General features: G+C 36.7%; 1 protein-coding gene across 4 annotated transcripts in view; it reads right to left on the bottom strand.

Moving 5' to 3' along the window:
* STK3 (serine/threonine kinase 3) overlaps positions 1-14,463 on the bottom strand; it is a 275,022-nt gene extending 260,559 nt beyond the window's left edge. For 2 of the 4 annotated variants that reach the window (XM_039853757.1, XM_039853758.1), the window contains exon 1: positions 14,259-14,462. In XM_039853757.1, the coding sequence (XP_039709691.1) occupies positions 14,259-14,284 (26 nt within the window). In that variant the 5' untranslated portion in view covers positions 14,285-14,462. Of the gene's footprint in view, positions 1-10,033; positions 10,124-14,258 lie in introns of all 4 variants that reach the window. The other 2 variants (XM_039853760.1, XM_039853759.1) reach the window with 2 other exon arrangements.
* Positions 14,464-23,538: the final 9,075 nt, after the last annotated feature.

Genomic DNA, 23,538 nt, shown 5'->3' with positions numbered 1-23,538 from the left:
CTATGAATTTGACTATTGTAAGTACCTCATATAAGTGGAATCATACAATATGGGTCCTTTTGTGTCTGGCTTCTTTCACTTTTTTTTCGAGATTAATCCATGGTGTAGTATACACCACAATCTTATTCCTTTTCAAGGTTGAACAATATATCAGTGTGTGTATGTGTGTGTGTGTGTGTGTGTGTGTGTGTGTGTGTGTACAAACACACATGTAAACACACACACATTTTACTTATCCATTCATCCATCAATGAACATGCCGGTTGCTGTCACCTTTTACCTATTGTGAGTAATGCTGATAATAAACTCTGGTGAACAAATAACTCAAGTCCCTGCTTTCAATTATTTCTGGTATATACCTAGAAGTGGAATTGCTATGTCACATGGTAATTGTATATTTAATTTTTTAAGGGACCACCGCACTGTTTCCCACAATGACTACACTATTTTACATTCCCACCAGCAATGTAGGAGGGTTCCAATTGTTACCATCCTACACAACACTTGTTATTTTCTGGGGTTTTTGTTTTGCTTTATTTTCATAAGAGCCATCCCAAAGCATAGTGCGGTATCTCACTGCGGTTTCGATTGGCATTTCCCTAATGATTAGTGATGCTGAACATCTTTTCATGTGCTTATTGTCCATCTGTATATCTTTGGAGAAATGTCTATTCAAGTCCTTTGCCCATTTTTTATTTCAATTGTTTTGGCCAAAGACTTTCAAAAGGAGACACAAAGGAAGGCTTTCTACACTGCTGGCTCTCGCTCCCTAGTCAAAATAATTAGCATTTATCCTCTAGATCTCTTAGAAAACTAATCATGGAGAAGAGGACCTCGCCAGAGTGCAAATTCAGCAGAAGAGAAAAAATTTCTATCTGGGAGAACAGAGATTCCTTCTTCATAAAGGACCTTCTACCTCACTTCAGCTGTAATTTTCAATGTCTTTTTCTCTTCTGGCAAATTTCCCTATATTTTAGTGATCACACTATTGGTAGCTTTGTTACTACTAATAGTAGCTATTTAATAAGTCATAACTGTTATCTCATTTAAAATCAAGTTCCAGTCTTCAACCCTTGCAGTTTTATCTTGAATACTGTTAGAAAAGTCAAACATCTTCAAAATACATAAGATTTCATCCTCTAATCCTTAAACATTCCATTATTAAACAATGTCAAAAAGCTTCGAAGTTAATCTTAAATAATGAACATTTTCTAAATTATACAATGATGAATCTGATCCTGAATCAACAAAGTCAAACATCTTTTCTATTTCAATAACAGGTAGCACATTTTATCTCAAACTAACAAAATTCAAGGATTTCTCTTCTGCTCTCTTTTACTTTTTAAAGGACAAGCATTTCGCAAATATTTAGATTTTTAGCTCTTAAGTAATAAAACTGATTTTCTTTTTTTTTTAACTCAACTAGAACATATGTATCCAAATGAAAGTCATCCTTTTATCCCCTTGAAAAGTTACATGTTTCTTCAAAAGATGTTGACAATGCCAAAGACATTATTTAAACACTTTGGACACTGTCTTCAGGAATAAATGCTTTACAATCACTATTTCACTTAATCTTGACAAAACCCAAAGAATGAGTACTTTTATCACATCCATTTTACAAATGAGTATACTGAGACTGTTAAGTAACTTGCCCACCATGCACTGCAGTAAATGGCAGAGCTAAGGTCAGACCCAAGGTCTTGCTGACGCTAAAGCTCTGGCTCTTGTTTCACTAGTAAGTATTACAGTTTTAATAATAAAATAGATGTAATTTGATGATCTCATAGTTTATTTACTTTTTAAAAACTATAAAATTTTGGGGGGTTTAATTAATTACTGGCACTAGAATGAGCTGAAATCTGCCTAGGAAAATTGATATTTTACAATGGTTAGAAGACTTTTTAAAATTAAAGTCTTGTTTTTCAACTCTATCATACCATTTCCTTTCAAGTTGGGCTCTTTGCCCAAAAGTACTCTAAAATTATTATTTCCTGGCAAAGAGCTCTAAAGGAAAAGCAGCTATTTTTCTCTTTCCTTCATCCTTACAGTCTTTCATTTTTATTTTCTATGATTTTTTTTACTTACCCTCAACTGGAAAGTAATGATTCCTTTTAATTTCTCATAAAACAAACCTATACAAAGTTAAACGTTGTAACACTCCCAAGCCTTAAAGACCTGTTACTGCATTCACCTTCCTAATAACTAATTTTTCAAAAAACACAAATCAAAAAAATACAGACGACATAAACCAGCGCATTTGAAAATGCTGCAACATACTTATGTCCTACTAAAATAAAAATCAAACATAATTTTATATGTAGACCTATGTCTCATAACTTTTCAGCCAGTCCATATTGCCAATAACATACCTAGATTTGAGAACTAAAAAAGGGAACAGAATCTTTAACTGATTAAAAATAAAAGAAGATACTTCTATATGAAACTTGCCAAGGTCTACCCATGTACCTGCCATATGGAAAAACCCACATGGATCTGTGCCAAAGATATCACCTACACTTAAAAACTAGATTTTCTCATATATTTTCTTCCTCATTTATTCCCCTACACCTCAAATTTTGAAGATAAAATATGAGGATTTAGTCTCTACACACTCACAACTCCTCACTCCCATCCCTGGAAGAATACTAGAATTGCAATAATCCTAAACATTAACACATTAACTAAAGGTGTAACTACGTTAATAAACTTGTGACTTCAAGGAAAGTAAACTGACAATATTAACATCTGTATCATTCAATGAGGTCTATACTCTTGACTTCTGCAATAGGCTTTCCTGAATAGGGACAGGGGGCTGTGGAGACAGTGGCTGTTTGCACAGATGGACGCTATTTTGATTGATTTCTCAGAGCACAGCAACAGCACACATAAAGCCACTTCTCAGTATTTCTCTGTGATTCTTTGTAAACAAATTATGAAGAGACTGAGAAAAAGTTCATGATTTTTGTGCTTTGTGAAAATAATTCTTATCTTTTTAAATTGGGATTATTTTTACTTATTTGGTTTTGGTTTTTTAGAAATGAAAATAAAATGTTAAAATCCCAGCAGTATCTAGTAAGAAAAAAGAGATTGATCATTATAAGAATTTAAAAGTAAACTAATATATATGTAAAGATTGACCATTCTAACATAAATAGCCTAAATACTTCACCAATAGAAATTAAAAATAAACAACTATAAATGTAATGTTACTGTATTTGTACAGGTATAAATACCTTCTGGAAATCTAATTTGCTTTGGTAATACCAAGAATCCTCAAAATCTAAGTAGTACTCCAAAATGTCAGCAATTTTTTTTAATTTAGGAATTTTGTGGGCTTTTTAGAGTAAAATCCTGTTCTTTTTTGATGCAAAAAAAAAATTGGTTATTTTCATATTAAATTTTAGAAACATTAAGAAAGTTTGTAAAAAAAAAAAAAAAGTTTCTCTCCTTCATTGCACAATAATGTTCTTCTTAGTCAAAAGATTTCAAGATGTACTATGAGCCCAGAAGAGAAAAAGACCTCTGGTAAGCAAAAACTGATACAAAGAGCATGTACTTTGGAAAAAGGAAAGCTACTGTCAGGTCAGATAATTATTTCTAAGATAAGCAGCAATTCATAGAAGGATACAGCAACGAGAAATGACAGAAAACAGTAAAAGAAAGACCAGGTTTAGGGGGAAAAAAACTACAGTCAGCAACAAAGCTTCAAACACACTAAAAGTGCACACTTGACTGCTTCTATTAACTAAAACTATGAACAGTTCTGTGAACTGTTTCTGTGACTGTTTTTATGAACTAATATTCATGAAAAATATTATTAAGTAATTAAGAAAGCAAGCATCTTCAGAAGACCGGGTCAAGCGTCTTCATTTTGGAATGATTTCCATCAAAACTGGTTGTTTTAAAAGTGTTTTTAAATGTTTTAGAAGTATAATGTATAAAGTGGTTTACTTCATTTAATTAGAAAAATCCTTCATATGGTATACCATACTTCCCAATGATACTAAATACTTTCAAAGTTTTCACCATATCACTAATTTGGCAGGCTCTTTCACATCACATGAGCTTTTTATGAATATTAATCAAAGCTGACTAGTCAAATATTGAGAATCTGTATATAAGGAGGGGGGAATTCTATATTCTTATCATTGGCCTGGTACTTGAATTCTCTTCTATTAGGAAAAAAGAGGGAAAAAAATGCAAATATACAAAAGAATCAAGCATATAGAAGAAAACTTCAATCTACAAGGAAAAAAAAGTCATCAAATACTTTCTTCTCAAGAGTTAATTAGTACCTACATTTTTAATTTCCACTGGAATTTCATGGAATTCTACTGCTTAATTTGTAATTATAATTCTTAGAATTCTTAGAATTATATGAACTATGAATTTTATTCAGAGCAATCATTTCTCTCTAACCTCTATGATCCAAATTTCAATGATTATTAAAAAGGTTTGAATAGATGACCATTGGAAAATGGTTACTTGCTATTTGTTTGCAAAAATGAGACCAATTCACGTATCAACTTACAGGTGCAACCTAATGTCTTTTAATACCATAATTACAACAAAACTAATTATTTCTGAAGTTATATAACACACTGACAAATGTAAATTACTAACTACGTCCCTGAGACAAATACCTCATTTTATTTATTCAAAAGCACAATAAAACTTAACAAGAAGAGCTAATATCAAAGTAAAAAGGTATAACATATGGTATTTAACATAACATATGGTATTTAATATCTGGATTGCTTTATTTTGCAATTTATCATAGTGCAGGCAGTTAGGGTTAAATTTATAAAGCAGCGTGAAGATGCCCTTGAATTTTGTTTGTACATAGATATATTTTTATGTATGCAAGACAAGGCAGGATAAAAGTTCTACCTTAAAAAATAAGGCCTGAAATCCAATCTTATCACTAGTGGTGTCATTTGTCTTGAAATCTTTTATTTTCTGTATCTTTTTCATTTAAGAAAAGGAGAAACTGGGTCACCTGAAACATTCAGCAGTGAGAAAGAAGTGAGACTTTATATTAGGATAATAGTAAAGGTAACCAGAGTAAGATAAGGAGAACATGGAGATAAAAGTCCTCTAAATAGTCTCTACCACAGAATTTGCGTATACATGCCCAATTTCTGACTCAAACTTAGAAACAAATTTATGTGGAGATATTATTCAGAGAAAGAAACTCAAAACTCCCAGTGCCATAATTTTTTGATAGAATATCCCATGGTTTGAAAAAACGAGTCAGTTCTCCTACGAATGAATAAAATGCTATTTAAAAATAACATCAGTGACCAGTTAGGGCCTTGAAATAAAGACTAAAAGAAAGTAGGGTTTTTTGCTAAAACAAAGTAGGGCTTCTTGGAGAAAAAGTTGATTCTGGACCTGGGACAGGAAATGGACAAGATAAGCCCTGACTATCTTATCACAGGAGACAGCAAGGCAGCTAGCAAAGACCACTACAGTTGTGTTGGCTCCTAAAACTCCCACTGACCAAAGACAGGACACTTTTGAGCTTCAGCGACAGTGTTTCCAATGGATTAAAATCCATCAAATATGTTTAAGTCCATCAGTTCATAATGGCATTAAAAAAAAAAATGGTCCCCTTCGGAAGAAAACAGGAAACTGACTCATTATCATGAAAATGGGTAAATAAAGGAAAAGAATCAAGCATTTATCCTGTCTTTCCTTTATAAACTATACCTCTGGGTAACCAAAGAGAAGATGTTCTATAAAAACAATCCAACTAATAAATGAAAACAAAATGATGTATTTAGAATTCACCAATTTGCAACACCCAATGAATTAACAGAAATAAGCACTAACCATTAACAGCGGCTAACAACAGAAAAAAGAGAGACAGCTGACCACTAAGTAACCAGTAGAGTCTTGCCCATAACAATGGCTAAGGGATCCAACTTGAGTCTGATCCATTCTCTGGATCCACTGCCCATATGCAAGCAATATGGAAGACAAAGGAACATGATGAATTGCTCCAAGTGAGCAATCAGCAAAATTCAGGCTGTGGGAAGCTGTGGGAAATAGGATGGGTTCTTCAACAAGAAAACGGATGGAGGACTAAACCGAAGATTAAAAGTTTATTTAAAATGATTTTTTAATCAGCAAGACTAACCTAGAGTGTCTAGTAATGCACATTTAGGTTATTACTATAAAAGTCAGGATAATAGTTTCTTATGGGGAAAGGTGGGTGTGATCACGATGGAGCACTCAGAGGGCCTACTAGGGAGGATGGCAACGTTCTACCTGATTGGTGATTACAAAGCTGTCTGCCTTATAGTACTTCATCAAGCCATACATTTGTTTTTCACTGATGTTTTATTTTGCAATAAAAGATTTTCTTTTAACAGCAGGTTACAAAGACACCTGAATATTTCAACACCTAACAAAGGCTTGGTTTTTCTCCTATTCTCTAGTCTAATGCAGAGAAAACAAAAGGTTAAAAAAAGAAGTCAGTGGCCATCGTTTCCTCCCTACCTGCTTCCTCTTCTGGGGGAACCACATAATATCACATTTTGGGCCAAAGCGATTCACCATCTTGAGTTTGGAATTCTAAGAGACTACAGATACCCAAACCCGTTCCTCTCCCAATCTTACCCCAAGTTGCTCGAACCCAAAATTGAAGAGCTAGAATTGATTCTTTCTTCCTCATTCCCTACATCTAGTCTCTTGGTAAGTCCTTCATTTCTAACTCCAAAATACAACTTAAATTTGTCCACTTTTCTCCATCTCCACTGACTCTACCATATCTAACCATGAACTATTAAAACAGCCTCCTAACTTGTTTCCCTGCTTTTAATCTTACCTCTCTACAATCTACTCAACCCAAAGCAACCAGAATGATCTTGTAAACCATAAACTGTTTAAAATTCTGCTTAAAACAGTGCAACGTACTCTGACTTAATCCAAATTCCTTTCAAGACCTGAATCATTGAATCCCTGCCCACCTCTCTGACCTTATCTCCACCCACTTTCTCCCATTCCACAACCCAGCCACAGTGGCCTCATTTCAATTCCTCCCACACACTAAAAATTTTCCCACCTCCAGGTCTTCTTATAGCCTTTACCTCTACCTGGAATGCTTTCTGGCTACTCAAACGGATAACTTCTTAACCTCATGGTGCAGCTTAAGTATTATCTTTTCAGAGAAGCTTCCTCCAATTGCCCTACTAAGTAGGTTCCATCATTTTTCTCTGTCAATACATGCTAACTTCTATCCTTCACAGCTCAAGCTCCAACTAGAGTATATGTTCTGTGAGGGCAAAAATCTCATATGTTTCATTCAACAGTGTTCCCAGCACTGACATTCGAAAGGCAGTTAACTATTAATTACTAAATATCTGAATAAATGAGCAAAATGAAAGAACTCAAGGCTGACAGTAAATTTCTGCTACGAGCAATGATCAGTGAATAAAGAAAGTCAGTTTTCAGAAAGAAACAGGAGAATGCGGCAACTCAGAAGAGACTGGAGAGAAAGAATAGCTACAGAGAGATAGTCATGGAAATTAGCTGCCCACTATCTTTCACTTATGTTTTCTTGAAATATAAAAAACTTCACCAAAACTACAAAAATAATTTTAACCTGCATTCCTTTCCAATTATAGGACTCTAGGTCTCATAATTTCAGAAAACCAAAAATCCTAAAAATGAAAAGATAATCCAGACAAGGAATAATATTCTGTATTTTGAATACAGAAACTACCTTATCCTTAGAATCATACATGCTCAACAACTGCCCCAGTTTTATAAGTGCATGTGTGTTTGTATCAAGATACTAATATTAACATCAAAAATTTACATCTGAAAAAATTTACTCAATTTACCTCTTTAGTAAGATGTCTGCTATCATAGTAACAACTCTCTGTAATTCTCATTTTGCTAGAAAGTCATTTTTAAAGACATATCCATTGATGTACTTTTAGGAAGTTCAAGGTAATCTGCAACTTAATATTCAAGGCATGTAAACAATGAATTTATTTTTAATATTCGTACATGTCTGTTTATATATTTGTTACTTTCATTTATTCACTTTGAGACTCCATATAGACAAAACAGTCATAAGAAGACATTTCAAATATAGAATCTTTGTTTTAAAAACTAAAAGCTTCTTGAAATTAGAATAATCCCAACATATGAGGCAATTCAAATAAAATTACAACAAAAAAGAGGCTTGAGACAAATAAAACTAAGTTTCTATCAGACAGTATAAATGTCCCCTTTCAAAGCAAATTCTGAAGACCTCTGGTAGTTATACAGGGTGGAGCTGGTAGGGAGTCAGAAATTGAGGTCATCATAATTATAGTTGGGTATATCCAGTGCATGGGGTCATTCTACACCAGAAGGCAAATGAGCTCTTGCCTGATAGCAACCCTTATGTTTTACATTTTCCTTTGTAAACTCTGTCATACATTATAGATAATCATTTTGAACTTTTCCATACTTTAATTGGGACATATGTAAAGTGTTCAAAATACAGTAACTTTTAAATGATAGTTTCCTCTCTCCCTTTCACCTCTTTCTCTTTTAGATTCTTAAAGAATATCTCTAGTATATGTACAGGTTATTATAATTACACCACTCTGGATTCCTTTGGCAATGCCGTCGTCAAGCTTTTGATAACAGGATGGAGTTAGAAATGAAATCAGTTTCCTGACTGTCTCTACTAAATACAACAATGTTTTTTTCAAACTGCAATCACAACCCATTAATAAGTCATGAAAATAATTTGGTGGATCATGACCAGCAGTTTTTCACTGAAATAGAACAGAACATAAAACAGAAAAATGCCAGAAAACATTGCACATTTCATAAAGCTTCTGTTTTAGTTTTATATATATGGGTCTGTACTGGGTCTCATCATATATATATATATATATATATATATATATATATATATATATATATCTTTTTTTTTTGAAAGCCAATATAAAATAGCTTGAAGTGACAGTACCTCTAATTCAAGTAACTTCTTTGAAACCAGGAAAATTAAATTCTAAGAACTTTTCCCCCCTTACAATCTAAACAAGAAGTGCTCAATTTAAACCTTTTATTATTAAAGCTTTAATGATACACATTTCTGGAATGGGAATTTAAATTACATCAGGAAAACAAATTTCAACCTAGATGTGTTTAATAGATGTTTACCTTTTCTTTATATTTCTAACAAAATTTTCAGTACTAATATATGCTATGTCTCAGCCCCTTAAAGAACAGTGGGTAAATTAATCATTGCCTAGAGGTGACTAAAGACTGAGTTTATCTATTGTCTTAATGTGTAACTAAAGTTGGCTCACCAGGAACTGCTCCAGATTTTGTCACACTTCCTCTCTCTAAGAAGGACAAGTCAACTGACAATTCCCATTTACAGGGCCTAAATCAACTCTAATGGAGTTGGTATAACCCCAAATTAACCAAGAAAAGCCAAAAGGAACATATGTTTTAGGGACCAAGTCATTGATGCAAAGAGATGTTCCTGTCTGCTCAATTCTTTTCCCCTTAGACTATTTTGCTTGCCTCTAAAGTTGGGAGCTTCCCAGGACCTCCTATTGAGGCTACTGACTTTATTTTTTAAGAGTGCTTAGAGTTTAACTTCTCAAAGACAACTCCCCACTTTGAGAATCTCCCTGGTAATAAGCACACAAGAATTCCACTAACACTCTAGGGACGCATAAATTAGGGACACAGACATAAAATGAAGTCCACCTCTCTCATTGCAATGTCTCATGGTTTTCCTGATATTCAACTATCTACTCATCTGTTTTACTGCTTTGTCCCACTCAGTTCCTGAGAGTTGAGAGTTCTCTGCTGTCCATCTCCATTCCTAATTTCTGCCCTAAGAGCTACAGATGCTAAGGCCAATGTGCTGAGGAAAATATGAATACTTTCTATTTACTATTCTATATCTTCATCCTTTACCTTTGTGTTTTCATTCCATAACAATCTATCATCTGGCTGATAATCCATTCATTCATAGCAAAACTTTCCCTTATGATTGTTTTCTTACCTTCAGTTTTCATTTATGTGAATGCACTTTGTAATGTTAACATTTTGACTTCAATCTTCAACTTTACTTCCTCCAAACTACCTTTTCACACTATAAGAAAAAAAAATTGGCCACAGAATCCAACTTTGCTTAAATCAAAGAACTCTCCTCACGTGCTTAAGAGTAAGTTTCAATAACTCACTCTTATTATTATCCTCCCAGTATTTTTCACTGTTCCACACCAATTTTCCTCCAAATATAGCTTGACTGACAAATTTTTAATTTTGAACAATTAATCCCATAATCTAACTGAGGAACAAGGCCTGTCTGGTAAAGTATATCTCACCAGCGATGACATTCCATCCTCTCTCTTTGAGAAGTACTGTATATAACTACCTACCCTCCAGCAACCAGAGTTCTCATTGCTGTCTATTATAGAGACTCATCTCCTTTTCGATGAACGTTCCACTTTTGAAGAGTCATGTTTTGGCTATTTCCCTCTCTACCTATCAAAACTTACATATTCTGTGGTCATTTTTTACTCAGCTAGAGGTTTCCGTACAAAAAATTCTGATAAACTCAACCTACAAAATGCTAATAATTAGTAACCATTTCACAGATTTCCCTTCCCAGAAGAACTTCATTTTAATAAGGACTTATGAAAACCACTATGACAGACCTGTTAAGGAAATCGGGAAATCTAAAAGCCTTTTTGGTACCTCCAGTCAGTGACATGGGCAACCACGTCTATTGCCTATGTTTAACACAAGCCTTGTTGAGAAGACCAAATCAATAATGTGAGGGAAAGAGGGGCCTTACAGATCATCTAGTCACAATTCTTAGATATGGCTGCACACTGGAATCTCCAGTTCCCAGAGAAGAATGATACCCAAAGAAGCAAACTTCAAAGTCAGTACAAAGTTGGGCCTAACACCCAGACCTAATACAATATCAGATATACAAGAACATGCTAAAAGCATAAAGACACATATGAGAATGACAAATACCCAACTCAGGACAGTAACAGCCCTTTGGGGGAAGGGGAGGGAATACAATTTAGAACAGATATACTTAGGGGGCTTCAAGTGTACTTCTAATATTTTATTTCTAAAGCTGGGCAGTGATGCACAAGTATGTATTAAATTAGTCCCCATTATCTTTTGGATGTCTAAAACTTTGTCATTAAAAAAGAACAATATAATCATGGCATATAGTCAAGTGGATATCATATTAGGAATACAGAGATTTATCTTAGGATGGAAAATACTCAAATAAGATACTTTATGAAGCAGGCCTGGAAAGAACAAAAAAACACAGGTTACTAGCAAAAAAATAACACACTTTTCTAAAGGAAAAGCATGAACAAAGGCAAAGCTGGGAGTACCCACAGCCTACAACCTAAATAAAGAACAGAAAAACTTCAGAAAAGACTGATCTTGGAGAATAGTAACAGAAGGTTGGGTGTTAAGGCTGAGATTAAGTGATGGGAGCCTTGGGTACAAAACTGACAAGTGTGCACCAACCCCAGTGCCCCAAAAAAGGAGTAGCATGAATGAAGTGCTATTTAAGCAAAATAAATCGGAAGCCATGTGCAGGAGGAACTAAAGCAAACATGGATCATTATGAGGTTCTGTAGGACAGCAAAAAGGGAATAAAAGGAGACAAGGCACTGGGAACCAGGTTCTGGTTCCCTGCCCTACTCCAAACAGAGCCCTTCTGCTGCTAAAATTTTTGAAAATCACCGAACTACAGTGCTGTAAATCAAGTGTGAACGTCATAAAACCCTGGCATAGGGTAGTAGTACTGGGAATCAAATGGGGGAAAAAATGAATCCACATACTTTTTGATGGAAAATTTGTTAGGATCTAGTGACCAACTAGATGGGATAATGAAAGAGTGGATATAAATGAAAAAATCAAAAATACCAACTGAGGAGCAGCTGACGGTCATACAGACTTGAACATCAGCAAAATAAATGTGACGATGTAAAAATGTCTGAACCCTATGGAAGTGCAACTCAAGGCAGAAAAGCAAGTGGGCATTCTTACAGGGATTAAGTAAACAAACAAAAATGAATAAACAAACAAGCAAAAGGGACCAGAAAACTGTAGAAAGAGATGACCACCACACCATGGAATGGTAAGAAAGCAAGTGAGTTTCAAAAAGAGGCATCACTGTTCACGATGAGAGGGTGCACTCTGCAGCCAATCACAACAGGGATTGTCTGGCACCTTCTCCACTTGACCAAGCTATTTAACCTCTCTGAGCTTCATTTAATAAGAAAAACATAAACTAACAACTAACATTATTGAACACATTATAGAGTACTGATCTCATTTACATATGACCTCATTTACTCCTCACAATACATTTTACAGATAAAGAAATTAAATTTAGAACTAGCATAGGAAATTGCAGAACCTGGATTCCTATTTCTCAAGAAAAAAAAATAAAGGAATGCATATATAAAGTTCCTGGAAAACAGTATGACCTCAGAAATGGTAGCTATATTTCATTATTCGAAGGAAATGATTAATAGGGACAATACAAAAACTATCAGTTATGCCACTCAAAGCTATCCATGGAGCAAACTCTCTTAGTGTCCTCATCTACAAAATTACAGGATTAATACCTATAATCCACCTTACACGATAGGGTTGCTATAAGGATTAAATGACATTATAAAAATGAAAATGCTATGAAAAAAATTGAGATATTCAAATATATGGGATTGTCACATATCTTTTGTTCTTTAGTAATGCCTTCCTAGATTAACATGTCTCTCTGAAGAGAGCTAAAACTAAGTCCATTAAATACGCAACCACTACTTTGAAAAAAGTACGTCACCATGGAATGGTGATGCATGCCACCTACACATGGCCCTAAGCCCTCTAATGTACCTTCAAGGGCAGGTGTTCTCTTACATCTATAATGAAATTCTGATAACTTGGAGTAGAGCTAATCAGTAGGGAAAGCTTCTACTTCAATTCAGAGTTGTTCAAATTTGTCTCATGGTGCTAGCTCAGAGGTGCCCCTTACATTACTACCAAAATAAAAAAAGGAAAAAAAAGTTGCCAGTTTTCTTCAATAGTACTAAAATTGGGTGACCAATCAATACCAGAATTCAAATACTTTACTAAATGCCAGGAAAGAGTCTATGACGGGCTCTGTCTGTTAACGGGTCTCCTTTGGAAGCCCCTTCACAACCTCCGTTTTTCACCTGAACAGATGGTTTCCAGGCTTCAAGGTTAGTCACCCAATTCACAATAGCTCACAAGGTTCCTACCTTTTTAATTATTTCATGTTCATGAATACACCATCTTTCAGCTAGAGGTCTCCAGGTGTCAAAACACACAAACTCTTTAATCTTCGCTATATCACTATCTGGGACAGAGATTAGTAGCTTTATTTTATAAACTAAAAATGAAAGACTGAAGTTAAATATTTTATCCAAAATCAGTTAGTGGATTGATTCATTCTTGGGGGATAAATGCACATTATGAACTTAAATCAATGGATAACCTTGATTTAGCTTCCTAAGATCATTTCAGATATTAGTTCAAACGTATCTACTGTGTACTATTACACTTCCAGTACATCAAATATTGGATATAAACTAACAGTAAATACCAAAGCATCACATTTTTACATGCTAAAAGAAAAAAAAAAAACTCTATGGGGGAGGGGTTCTAATTTAAGATTCCTGTCTTGCACCCATAAATACTTTTGAACTTGAGAGGGAGGAACACCTGTCAGTGCAGCATATCCACAAGTTTCATAGACTGTGTAACTATTAACATTTAATTCCTTAAACTGTAAACAAACCCGCCTTCCCAAAAAATTTAAAAAGGCAATATTATGAAAAACATCTGACATGAAAGCTTACATGGCTGTGAGAAGGCCAATAATTTCCTAGTTTTATGTCTCCCTGGCTTCACGAATTTGCCACTAGGGAAAACTCGGCCCGCCCCAAGAGTCCAGGGTCATGGAGCCCCGCGCTGCCCACCGACTTTCCACGCGCGCCGGGCCAGGCCAGGCCGGCCGCGGGCAGGCAAGCGTCTTCCTCCCCACGAGCCCTTCGCCCCGAGGACAGGCGCGGCCGGGCACTCGGACCTGCCTCCCCACCCCCGAGGCACCCGGCCCGGGGTCCCGCAGTTGGGGAGGGTGTCACGGTCCCGCCGGGCCTAGCTGCCCCCGCCCCGCAGCCGCCGCCTCCCACCTTCTGCCCGCTCCCCGCGTACGTTACCTCTTGGGGGCCGGCGGCTGCTCCATGGCGGCCGGGGGCTGAAGGAAGGACCTGGTGAGCAGGGAAGGCCAGAGGGAGGAAAGAGGCCGGGCCACCGGCCGGCGGAGCCCGGGAACCACAGAGGAAACTCCAGGAACTCGGAACAACTTTCCCGTAACTCCGCGGCGGATCCCCCTCCCGCCCCGGAGTGCGACTTCTCCCCGCCCGCCCCGCCCCTCGGCCCGCGGCCGCGGTCCTGGGGGGGGTGGGCGGAGCCAGGCGCGGGGTGGGGGCGGGGCCGTCCGCAGTCCGCGGCTGGTGGGCGGAGCCAGGCGCAGAGGAGGGTGGGCGGAGTTGGTGGCGGAGGGCGGGACCGGCGCAGGGAAGGGGTAAAAAAGGAGGGGAGACTGGGAAGAGCGAGAGGGCGAGGCCTAATTAGGACCCAGAGCATCTATTCTGGTCAGGGGTATGTTCCTTTTAGCTGGCGCATCTCACTGTTTTTGCCCCAATTCCGATTTGATTCATTTCTCTGGGTTTCTCAAGGATACACCCCAAACATCTTGCACAGCCCTTTGAAGTAATACTAACTGCCTACGCTTCACTCTCTAGTTCTGTTTATAATTATTGGTTATATTTTCCCCCCCAGCCACTTGACATTTGTAGCCACAGTACTAGGAATACCTCTGGAAATTCTTGTTTCATTTGGATTGTGGACAAGCTCCTCACTACATTTTACAATAATTATGTCTAATTACAAAGAAAATAATTACTGCAGTGAGAGCTCTCAGTGCACCAGATTCAGTGCCAGCTGTTCAATTGGGTAACCTGGCAAACTAGACAAATTATGGTGCATAGAAAAGTACTCGAGAAAAGTTTGTTTCTTTCCCTCTTGACACCCTTTCCTCTCAACCTGTACCCAAGGCCCTTACTTCATTGTAATTTGACCTCTTCATGCGTCTCTATTGTGTGTATACCATTAACCTTAAATTTTGTCTATAAATATCTTTCTTATGACCATATACAGCTACTATGTAATGATTTTGCTTTTGACAGAAATTATCGAGATGTGTCATATAATGAGTTTTTGGAGACTAAAACAAAGAATATAAAGAGAATGTTGAATAAAGGAGCTTTATGAACATTAATCCAAATTAAACTTGTCTTTTAATAGTTATTCCTCTTTGTGTATAATTTTAAATTTCACATGTAATAAACTTACATGATTTATTTTCAAACCATTATATCCTCCCTAAATTTAGTTATTTTAAACGTGTAAAGACCATTTATTGTTGAAACCTAAAGCCAAATTCTGTGAACAAGAGAGGTTATTATAGAATTTTATGTTCATTTGCATTTATGAAAGACTCACAGTCTAATAGTTCAGAAGTAACAGGACAACAAAAAACTAAAACATTAAAATGTTAAGCTAGGAAGAAACTTTGAAATTATTTCATTATATTTCTCATTCTCATCATCTTCACTTCTATGCCCTCCCTATTCCCATCCTCTTGTATTTTATTAGAAAAAATCTTTCAGAAAAAGTCATTGCATCCTTTTAAAAAAATTGTCACATTTTAAAATGGGCTCGAATTGTTATACTTTAAGATGGTCTCTTAATTATGTAACCAACCTTAATCTCCAGTCAAACTCCCAATACCACCACCCCACTCCCTCTGACATTTTTGTGAAAGAGCTGCCCATAACACACTGTGCTGGCTTTTACACAGTGGTTATCACACTGTATTGAAGTTCTCTTTATTTGACTGACATCCCAACCCAACTGTGAGTCTATTGAGAACTGAACTATGTCTTTATTCTCTCTCCTCTCGCTCGCTCGCGTGCGTGCGCGCAAAGCAAGTACCTTATACATAGTAAGGGCACTGGGTTTGATAGCTTTCTTTTGCTCCCCCAGATTCACTCTCCATGCTTCTCCATCTGCTTTCTGCCCTGGGGGCTAACCTGTATGGCTGACATCATTGAGATCCCAGCCCTCTGATTTCTGGTTGGGTCTGACATACGAACACCCACCAGGAGATCATCTGAGGGAGAAAGGAGTGTAAGGTCAGGCTATTTATTCCCCTGGTTCCCTTCTTGTGAGGTCACCTAGGGCCAAACTCTCCTTCCTGCTCCTTGTCTCTTTGGACCTAGGAACAGTGACTACTCTGCTTTTCCTTGGATTCTTCTTCTATTCCCTATGTTCCCCTAGACCTCAGCCCTCCTCAAATGACCCTACATTCAAAAAGATTTCCTATTGGAACCCTGACTAAGACACACATAAAGGTTTGTGGGAGGAGGAGGAATAATATCAGAAAAATCTCTGAGGTTTCCCCTCAATTTGAAAGGGAGAGGGCTAACAATTATCATTGTATGACACCAATAATATCAGACACATGTAAGTAGCCTACATTGTCTCATTAGGTATTTTTTTCCACTTTACAGGTCAAAAAACTGAGGTTCAAAGGGTTGAAGGGAGTTACCCTAGGCCAAACAGAAAATCTACATTCTAACCCAGGCCTTTATAACTGCAAAGCCAAGCCTTATTCTACTGTAAGTTAGTCAATAAATATGTACTGAGCACTTTGTATGCCAGGTACTGTTCTAGGTACTGGCGATTCAGCAGTAAAGAAAACAGGCAAAGAGTAAAAATTCATGCCCTCATGAGGTTTACATTCTGTTTGAGGAAACATATAAGAGAAATAAGTTATTAATCAATAATGTTAGGTACTGAAAACTGGTGAGGGAGAAAAATAAAATATTAAAAGGAAATATAAAGTGGAAGGGATGAAATTTAGATAGGGTGGCTAGCAAAGGCCTTAACGAAGGGCAATTAAGGAAGTCGAGGTGAGAGCCATGCCGATAGCTGTAGGAAGAGAACTGTGAAACCAAGGGAATAGTAACTGCTAAGGACTGACTCCAGTGTGCCTCTGTTAGTGAATAAAAGGAATTGTTTTTCTCCTGAATTACTCAGGAAAAAAGTCTCAAGACTCCTAAGACCCATACCAGGGCTGGCCACCAGCCTCTCACAGAGGTATCTCATGTTAGGCTCTCTTCTGCACTCTGTGGACATTGCCATCCCTTGCAACAGCAAGAGGGCTCACTCACTGGGTCTGAGGTGATGAATGCTGGCCTGGGAAGTTCTGCACGTGCGTGGCACGATCTCGCATGAACACCTGTGGGAGGTCATGCCTGATCTCCACTTCTGCAGAGATCCTGAAGAGATTGAAAAGGAAAAGCAGACCGTTGTTGAAAAGGCTATGACCAAGGAAGAATGAACTGCTCCAGTTCTTGAGTTCACTGCTGCTCATCCTGAAGTCACAGGCTGGTCTGAAGTGAAGAATTTTAAGTGAAGAATTTTAATGTTTTTCATTTATCATTGTAAAACCAAGGACAATTTTATAACTTTTTTGTACACAGCTGTTACATGTATGGCAATCTATCTTTAAGTAGGGATACATTACTCTAAAAGAAATGAATCCTAGATAGTTTTTCCTTCAAGTCAAACATCTTGTTGCTTAAAACAAACAAAAAAAGGAAAATATAGACTATACATAAGAGTAAAATGAGGACTCAAGCTTGTACGTAATAAAATATTAATAAGTTGTGTCATTTAGAAAATGCTGTAGTTCAAATTAATACGTGCTGGAGCTCAGCTAAACAAAAATGCCTTCCATTTTGCAAAATCCAAACTCCTTATACATCAGTTATAAGTAGAAAAACAGTTTCTGTTTTATACAAAGGTAAGTTCCAGAATAAGCTGAAGATCTCTCAAAACACTGCAATGACTGGTTAAGACACTCAGATACAGAACTAAAGTAAAAAAAAAAAAAATCAATACTGAGAACCTGGTAAACTCTAACAATTAAAACCTTTCCGTGGCCAACCTTTAGTTACATTAATATAAGTAACTTAAGCTCTATAAACTAATCTATGCTATGCTTTCATAATTTATCTTTTTGTATTTCTGGGGTTTTTTTAAATTTCTTTTTATTCTAGCCTATGGTCTCTAAATAATTTCTGATTTGTCTTGATTAAACTAAGCAGAAAAAAACTTATTTGCTTCTAGGCCAGGAAACTTAACGAAATAAAAATACCCCTAGACAGATCTATAGTGGGAACAGCATTAACACTGCTGGAAAATTAGACAATGAGACCTAGGGCAACAGGGAAAAAAAGTGGGAAGTATATAATTAATAGATAGATTGAAGCTGGAATAAAATTGAGCTATCCTTAAACCAGTCTTAGCCTGAGATAAGTTCAAATCTAACTCAAATCCAACTTCAAAGAGCTTACATAGATGTAGGTTTTCACTAACAGTTTCATGAAAGTGGTGTACTGACACAGCACAACTTTCTAAAAACCTTCTTTACCCATCTTTCTCCCTTAAGATTTTTTTTCATCTTTATTGAAATATAATGGACAATTAATTGCTTGTATTTACATTGTACAATTAAATGGGTTTTATTCCACTTACAATTGGCATACAATAATATACCAGTTTCAGTTGTATAGCATAGTGATCAGAGATCCACGTAATTCGCAAAGTAATCACCCCAATAAATCTAGTAACCCTCCTTCCCCTTACATATTTATTACATTATTGACCATCCTCCCCATGCTACACTCTACATCTCCATGTCTATTCTGCAACTATTTGTACCTCTTAATCTCTTTGCCTGTTTTTGTCCCCCAAGCCCCCCTCATCTAGTATCCCACTAAATATTCTCTGTATCTATGAGTTTGTCTGCTTTTATTGTTGTTGTTGTCAACTTTGTTCTTTAGATTCCACATGTACATGAAATCATGTGATATGTGTCTTTTTCTATCCAACCCATTTCATTCAGCACAATATCCTCTAGGTCCATTAAGGCAATATCTTGTTCCATCCCCTTCCTTTTAGTCTGCGTGTATCTTTTAATCTGAAGTGAGTCTCCTGTAGGCAACATATGCAAGGGTACTGTTTCCTTATCCATTCAGCCACTCTATCGTTTGATTGGAGCACTTAATTCTTTTCCATTTGAGGTACTTGTTGATAGGAATATAATTATTACCATTCTTTATTCATGGATTTGATACATGTTTTTTCTTCTTAAAGAAGTCCCTCCAACACTTCCTGTAATACTGGCTTGGTGGTGATAAATTCCTTTAGCTTATTTTTGTCTGGGAAGCTCTGAATCCGTCCTTCAACTCTAAATGATAGTTTTGCTGGATAAAGTATTCTTGGTTGTAGATCCTGGGTCTTCACCCTGTCAAATACTTTTTGCCAAACCCTTCTGTCCTGCATAGTTTGTTTTGAGAAATCAGCTGCCAGTCTTATGGGTGCTCCCTTGTAGGTAACTAACTGCTTTTCTCTTGCTGCTTTTAAGATTCTCTCTTTGTATTTAACCTTAAGCATTTTCATTATGATGTGTCTTCGTGTGGGCCTCTTTGAGTTCCTTGTTTTAGGGACTCTCTGAGCTTCCTGGGGATGTATGTCTATTCCTTTCACCAGGTTAAAGAAGTTTTCCATCATTATTTCTTCAAATAGCTCTTCAATGTCTTGTCTTTTTTCTGGTACCCCATGACACGTATATTTTTACCTTTAATAGTGTCCCATAAGCTCATTAAATTATTATTATAGTCTTGGCTTTTTTTCTCACCATTCTGACTGAGTGTCCTTGGTTTTCCCATCCTGTATATAGGTCATTTGATCTTCTTCTTTATTCACTGTTTCTTCCATTTAATATACTTCTCATCTCAGGTAATGTGTTCTTCATTTCTGACTGGTTCCCTTGTATAATTTCTATTTCCATTTTTATGTTTTTCATCTCTTTGTAGAAGTTCTCACTGAATTTATCTACGCTTCCTATAAGTTTGTCGAGCATCTTTATAACCAGTGTTTTGAACTCTGCATCTGATAGATTGCTTGACACCATTATTTCTGAATCTCTGTTCTGTTCTCTTATATTATTTCTGCTTCTTTGTCTTCCTATTTTGGCTGCCTTTCCGTGTCTGTTTCTAGGTACTAAGCAAAGCTCCTGAGTCTCCCAGTCTTATTAATGCAACTTTGTATTGTAGGTGTCCAGTGGCACAGTCCTGAGAGTGGTTCGGCTGCAGGCCAAATGTAGCCCCAGCCTGTGCCACTCTGGGGCACCTTTTAAGATTCAGCAAGTAATCCACAGATGCTGTGCTTATAGTTGCCTCAAAAGGCCACATCAGAAACTGAGGCCAGCTGCCACCATTGTGAGTCTAGGCACTGCTCTGCAAGAGGCACCTGATTAAGCGAGGACACACCTGGATGTGGGTTGGGTGGGGCCGCAAATTGGGGAAGGCGGAGTTTCAGGGAATCCTCTGTGCAGAGTGACCTCTGTAATCCAGTTTGATGACGTCTCTATGATGGCGCTGCCACCTCTGCACACTGGGAGTGGGAAGGGCTCAAGAGAGGAACAATGGATACCTCCAGCACTTCTGTATACAGCGAGTCTCGCCTAGGCCCTCACACAACAATGTCTCCCTGTAAGTCCTGGTGCCTCCTGCATGCAGCCAGATGGGCACTAGTGCGCAGAGCGAGCAGGTCCATCACCACAAAAATTTGCTCGCAGACACGGACCCTTTCAGAGGCGTCTGCTGCTGCCACAGCCTCCATCTCAGCCTCTCCAGACCGTCCTACCTTCTGCCATTGCAGGATACTTTCTTGGATTTCTGCTTATTTATAGCTTGTTCATCTAGATCATAGGTTATTTTCCTTGCTGCTGCTCCTTGTTTCTGTCACAACTTTGATTTGGTCACCAGAGAGATGAACAGAGCTTCTATCATCTATGCCATTTTTCCCCCCAAACTGAATTTTTTTAAATGTGAATCAAAAATAAGAATATTGAAAACATACATAAACATAATTTATTACTTTCTGCCTGCATAATCAATTGCTGTATAACAAATTACCCCAAAACTTATCATCTTAAAATAACACATGTATTATCTCATAGTTTCCATAAAATAGGAATCAGGGCCCTCAAGCCCAGCATCTCTGAATGGCTATAGTCAAAATGTTGACCAGAGCCACATTCACCTCCATGTTTAATTTGTAAATTTAGTGTAATCCCAATTTTTGAAAACTCTCGAAAGAATTTTTTATGGAATTTAATGAACCATCAAGTTCAAATAGAAGAGAAAGTACGTGAAAAGAGCCCATAAGTTTTTTTTTTAAAGAACAATGAAGAGAAACTTATTTTTTTTAAAAGAACAATGAAGAGAAACTACCAAGAGTCAAAACATATGATAAAACTGTGGTAATTAAAACAGTGAGGTATTAACTCAGAAACAGATAAATTAATGTATATATATAAAGAATACCAAGCCAGGAACAGAATCATTTTTATGTGGAAATGTTGTTTATGATAAAGTGACATTTTACATTGTAGAAGAATGAACCACTAAATAAATTGTATTGGGACAACTGACTAATAAATAATAAACAAATAAATAACATTATATCTCTGTTTATATGCCCTTATTTCAGTCTTCTTTATACTGTAAGCAATCGAAGACCTAGCCCAAACTGCCTTACACAACAAAGGGCTCATTTAACTGCAAGACCAAGAGACAGAGCAGACTGCAGGGTGGCTTTGATTTAGTGGCTCAATACTGACATGAAAGACACTGAAGAGTTTGTTTGATTTCTTTCTTTTTTTCTGCCTCTGAGTTCTGACTTCTACAATGTCAGCTTCATCCTATGGCTGAATGGCTGCCGAAGTTCTAAGCTTTAAATCTGTACATTGAACTGCCCAAAAGGAGATAAAGCATTGTCTTTCGGTAGCTCCCTTAAAAGAGAAACTGCCTCTCCCAGAGTGCTCCCATAACCACCCTTCTTGTCATTGGCTCAAGCTTTCAGCTTGGCCGTTCCTCAGCAACAATGATGGGGTTACACCTGACTAAATGATAAGTGTGGAAGATGGATGAGAATTCCTTGTTTGGTCTAAAATAGCAGGACCCTCTCTCTAAGAGCTAGGGACAGTGTCAATTTCCACAATGAAAACACCAAAAGAAAGAAATATCTATTACGCAAAAGAGAAAAGAAACAGCTTCAATGTCTGCTCTGATGATATATTAGAATAAATTCCAAATGAATTAAAGAATCAAACAGTTAAAAACAGACAAACAGAATGCTCTATACTCAAGGAAGCAGAGCAGGAATGCCCCACACCTTAAGTGTGAAAATGGAGGGAAAAGAGTAACTTTTCAGTAGAGAAACATGACCTGAGCTAGGTGACCAAGGTCAACATCAATAGCGATATCTGTTGAATGTACCCTTGATATGATGTAATGAGAAGGGTACATTATCTCTGTGATCTACCTCCTCAAAACACAAAACCTTGATCTCATTGTAAGCAAAATATCAGACAAATCCCAGTTGAAGGATATTCTACAAATATCCTAACCAGCGTTCCTCAAAACTGTCAAGAAAACCGTCAAAAACAAGTAAAGTCTAAGAAACTGTCACAGAACTGACAAGGCTAAAGAAACATAAGGGCTAAATGTAATAAGGTATTCAAAATATAATGGGAGTCCTGGTACAGAAAAAGGACATGAGGTAGAAACTTAAGGAAATATGAATAAAGTATAGACTTCAGTTAATAATAATATCAATAATGGCTCATTAGCTATGAAATGTACCATGCTAATATAAGACATTAATTACAGGGAGACTGAGTTTGGGGTATATGGGAATACTCTGTACTACCTTCACAACTTTTTTGTAAATCTAAAACAATTATAAAATTAAAAGTTTATTTTAAAAAATTAAACACATAAAGACATCCAAGATATGTTTTAGAAGCGAGTATAAGATAATATTTTTTATAATCATGAAATAGAAGATCTGATAAGCAAAATGCAAAATTCAAAAAGCAGAAAGGAAAAAGCTGAACAGATTTGACTACATAAGAAGTAAAACTTTCTTAAGACAATAACCAAAGTTAATAGATACCCAACAATGAAAATAAAAGTATCTGTAACATACATTAAATGAAGGATTCATATCTATAATACATAGAGAGAGAAAGAAACTAATTAGGAAAAGACAGTCCAAATAAACAAATAGGTAAAACACCTAAACTGACAAAATTACAGAAGAAATTCAAATGATTAGTAAACATGAAAAAATTCTCAACTTCACCAATAATCAGGAAAATGCAGATAAAGCAACAACAATGTTTTTAAGTTGTCAGTTTGGAAAAGGGAAGACAGCTATAGAGCATATGACTGACATTGAAAGCAACTTCTGTTTATCAATATTAAAAGTGAAAAATTAAAATGTGTAGTTTCT

Source organism: Pteropus medius, unplaced genomic scaffold (genome assembly GCF_902729225.1).
Source record: "Pteropus medius unplaced genomic scaffold, Ma_sr-lr_union100, whole genome shotgun sequence".
Lineage (NCBI taxonomy): Eukaryota > Metazoa > Chordata > Mammalia > Chiroptera > Pteropodidae > Pteropus > Pteropus medius.
Note: the sequence above shows the minus strand (reverse complement) of the source record. Positions and strands in the feature narration are given on the sequence as shown.